The sequence below is a fragment of the Camponotus floridanus genome, unplaced genomic scaffold (genome assembly GCF_003227725.1).
Source record: "Camponotus floridanus strain SB8 unplaced genomic scaffold, Cflo_v7.5 scaffold162, whole genome shotgun sequence".
Lineage (NCBI taxonomy): Eukaryota > Metazoa > Arthropoda > Insecta > Hymenoptera > Formicidae > Camponotus > Camponotus floridanus.
Genome location: NW_020229284.1, coordinates 124,167 through 128,584, shown reverse-complemented (window position 1 = coordinate 128,584; position 4,418 = coordinate 124,167). Strand labels below are relative to the sequence as shown.

Genomic DNA, 4,418 nt, shown 5'->3' with positions numbered 1-4,418 from the left:
ATAAAAAATAAGATATAATACTGTACCACGTGATTTTTAAATTTTGCTTCTTCCAATTGCCCCTCGAAATATGTTAATTCTGATATAGATGAAAGTGGAAATTCAATATGAAATTCTTCATTAATATAATTACATGTCATTTTTTGTTCAAGAATATTTATTTTTTCAAGAATATTTATTTCTCTATTGTCAAGTGTGTCAAGTTTATATAAAATTTTATTTAATTTTGTTAATATTTGCTTCTTAAATTCTAAAATAAATATTTCTTTTATAAACTTTTGTTTTTATGACTAGTATTATTTACTTCTAAACGTTATATATAAAATACGTATATTTTATATTCCTATTTTATATAATTTAAAAAAAATTATTAGAATGTATAATACGTATACCATTAGAGTAAGTATTTTTTTGGCTGGTGTTCTCTTGAATAGAGCATCTTTTTAGTTTAAGATTGCTTTGGTTATTTGTATCAATTTTTTTATTGACATCTATATAGGAAGATAAATTAATAAGAATATTAATAATGTTGCGCATCATAAACATAAGTTATACATTATATGATTTTATGATACATTTATGATTATTATAGTATGATTGCCAGTTATTCTTATACTAGTTGCTTACCATGAACTATATTTATTCTATTATAAGTAGAATTTCTTTCGGATAATTCATTACCAAAATTCTCTTTACATTTATCTCGCGATTTATAATTAGGCACAAAATGTTCTATTTGTGGAAAAGCAGGCAATATTTTATTATTTTGCGTCATTCGATTTTCTTTATTCTCTTGCAAAAGAAAATCTTCTGATGATGATGACATTTCTGAGGATGACATTTTTTTTTTTGCTTGAATCCGCCTTCTTTTTTTCTTTATTTCTTTTAATTCGTTAGATGAGATTTCAGTATTTTCTATATTAGATGTATCCTGTGCTAGGACCAATTTTTCCATGCCTTTTTCATAAGTGTCTTATTTATGAAAATAAAATAAAAAAAGAAAACAAAATAAAGACAACAATTATACATATATGTGCGTGTACATACATACTACTTAAGAAAATAATTCATTTACCTGCTGTGCCGAAGATTCTCTTGATTGGTAACTCATCCCAATCAAATTCTTCCTGTGGTATTTCTTTTGTTATTATTGCTTTATTTATGCGGAATTTGGTTTTAAAATGGCCAGGCCATATACACGATTGTTTTTCCGCATTGAACCATATTGTTGGTATTAACTGTAGTCCATCATCAAACTCAGCAATTATGAATCCGCTATCATTCATTTTTCTCTGATAGCAGGTATAATAGTTGTACTTGTGTATATTTAACATTATTATAAGAAATATGTGATTAATTAACATATTTAAAAGAGAGGAAATATATGATTAATTCTCATAAAATTATTTAGCAGAATGATTTAGCGGAAATATTGCGAATGTATTTGATTCATTTCTATAAGAAATTTTCCACACTTTATATAACACATCTGTAATTGGCCAAGAAAAAATATTATCACTACTTGTGACCATCATTCTAATATTAAATTGACTAGACTTACAAGGTGTTTTATACACATCTCCTATATATTTAAGCTTCTTACCAATAAGAAAAATATCTTTATTATTATCTTCAATTATATTCAAAATCAAAATACATACATTATTTTTTAAAATGCAACAATTATTACTAAAATCTTTGCAATTTATAGTAAATATTTCATTTGATACTTGCAAGTATTGTGATGTAACATTAAGATCATTACATATTGGTCCATTTTTATGCAAATATTTACAAACATATTTCTTATTATTGCAATTATGTTTTAATAACAATGAATCCATATATTCTTTTTCCTTATATCTGTTCATTAATTGTTGCACAGGTTTTTCATTTTTTCTTAATTGTCTTTTTATACTTGTCATATAATTTTTGAAACGGAAAGCACTGAAATTATCTAGTGGGCCAAATCTTCGTACGTCTGAACATAAATGTAGAAGGTTATGAATATTGTGTGATATATATTGTCTACCATACAATGTTTCAAAAGATTCGACGAAATTATTAAGTAAAGCTTCAGCATAATTTATAAAATTTTCTTGGTATAAGTTTGGACGTGTAAGAATTGTGATAGCCACATGAAATGTGATAAAATGATAATATATGTCTTTTTTTAATATAGATTTTAATACGATAGGACCTGTATATAAAAGGAAGTTTCGAAATTCTACAGCTTTCCACAGTTTTACATCATTTATAGAGCGTGGTCTTCTAACAAATTCATTTGGAGTAGAGGTTTTAAGTAATATTAACAAATATGATATTTTGTTAATTGATCTTAAGTTTAAACGGACAGAAAGTGGTCCTTTCGTCCAAAGAAGTATCACTTTCTTAACTACACCTAAACATATAAGATGCATATAATCAAGTGGAGTATTGTTTATAGGTAAAAACTCTGGAATGTTATTGATAATACTGTAACCAGTTTGGAAATCTGTATAAGCGTTAATAGCAAACAATTCATCTCTCCTTAAAGGATATGATTTTGTTCTAAACGGAAAGCAGATTCTGCCATTTACATATTCCCCTTTAATGATACATTTGGTACAACTGTAAAATCCAGTATGACCTTTTACGCACAATACTAAAGATTTTGCAGGAGCATCACATATTAAATTAAACAATCTAATTTTGATAACATTGTTAGCATAAAGATAATCTTCCCTTATTAATTCAATTAAATCATCTATCAAAGGTTGCAAATAAATATTAAAATTTTCTGGTTTCTTATATCCAAAATATGCCCCAGCAAGATATACAGCATTATCTTTTGTATTTGAACACAGAATAGGCCATAAAGCCGCATGAGATGATTTTGCTAAAGGAAGGCCATCAATATTAACAAGTAAATTAATATGTTTATCATTAGATTTTAATAACATTTTTTTAACAATATTATTTAAGCCTAAATAAAAAAATTCACCTCCACATATTTTTATAATATTATTTTGTCGTGGAGTTTGCAATAAAGTTCTTGTATCTTTGGAAAAGTTACAAGATGTATGTTTTTGTAAAATTTTTAATAATGCATTGCATGCATTATGGGAAATATTAAATGACACAGCCCACTCAGCTATAGCGTTTCTGAATTTTTCATCATTATCCTGATCATTAATGTTATTTACTATATTAGAATTCGAAGATTCATTGTTATTCTCTCTCTCAATAATATTATAAGGTAAGTAATTAAGATTTATATTTTCCATAGATATAATATGATTACTTTCAATATTTTCAATATTTCCATGAGAACAATTTTGTAAATCTAAGTCATTTTTGACAAAAATATTTACAGCATCTGATTGTTCTACAATTTGTCTAGAAGATCCCGCAATATCTATGCTTGTTTCATTCGCAATAATTCGTCTGATATGACGTTTCGAAACAGAAGTATTTTTATGTGAATTAATCATATTTAATTATATTAAAATAATAATTATATTATATTTAGTTAGATTAAAATAATAATATGATAATAATAATAAAATAAAAATAATAATAAGCTATTTATACACATGTACAATATGCTAAAAAAATAAATACATATTTAAATATACTGCTTAAATTATAAAATATGTAAGAATTAAAATTTCTATATTTTAGATTTTAGGAAGACCTATTTTAGGAGAACCTATGTGAATTCCTACTTTTAATGAGCAAAGTTTTTAGTATATAAAATGATAATATTTCATTTATAATTGTTTATAGTTATAAGTTTATAGTTATTTTCATTATTATTTGTATATTATAAATATCATATTTTTTATAGTATGATCCCAGATAGCACAGAGTTTAAAAAGAATTTATTTTTATGTCACAAAATCTGAGTTCACTTTCAAATGTAAAAAGAATTCTTTTATGTAAAAGAATTCTTTTTGCATCTGAAAATGAACTCAGATCTTGTGACATAAAAATTCTTTTTAAACTCTTTGTGCTATCTGGGAACTATACACACAAACATTCATACATGGAAATGTTGTTACAAAGAAACAAAATATCACTTTATATATTGCGCATATCATTTTATGTACTAAAACTTTATTAAAAATAGAGTACTAAATTCATATAGGTTAACCAAGATGCAAACGTGTATATTCATAGATTCATTATTTACAATTAATCATCTAAAGAGAGGTCAAATAAAAAAATATATAAAAATAAATTTCTCTCTTTCTTTCCACTTACCTTTTACCGTTTAAAAATTTTGCCAATAATTATGTTTATAATTTTTCAATATCAGAAAAATCACTGCCAGATTAGATATTTAAGCCTTTTCTTCTAGATATAATATCCGTACTTGAGCTTCTTTATTAGATTTATTTTTAATGATATACAGAATATCCAATATCCAAAACTAA

At 24.8% G+C, this 4,418-nt stretch overlaps 1 protein-coding gene across 1 annotated transcript; it reads right to left on the bottom strand.

Moving 5' to 3' along the window:
* Positions 1–608: 608 nt before the first annotated feature.
* Positions 609–1,296, bottom strand: LOC112637409. Its single transcript, XM_025407138.1, has 2 exons — positions 1,076–1,296; positions 609–972 (listed from the first exon to the last, which is right to left on the bottom strand). Exons 1-2 carry the CDS (start codon positions 1,284–1,286, stop codon positions 611–613), a joined length of 573 nt encoding a protein of 190 aa, XP_025262923.1. The 5' UTR covers positions 1,287–1,296; the 3' UTR covers positions 609–610.
* Between the last annotated feature and the right edge of the window lie 3,122 nt (positions 1,297–4,418).

Coding starts and splice junctions, on each gene's coding strand:
- LOC112637409 (XM_025407138.1), bottom strand. CDS start 1,286: ATGAATGATAGCGGATTCATAATTGCTGAGTTTGATGATGGACTACAG. Junction 973..1,075: donor GAGAATCTTCGGCACAGCAG/GTAAATGAATTA, acceptor TTCATAAATAAG/ACACTTATGAAAAAGGCATG.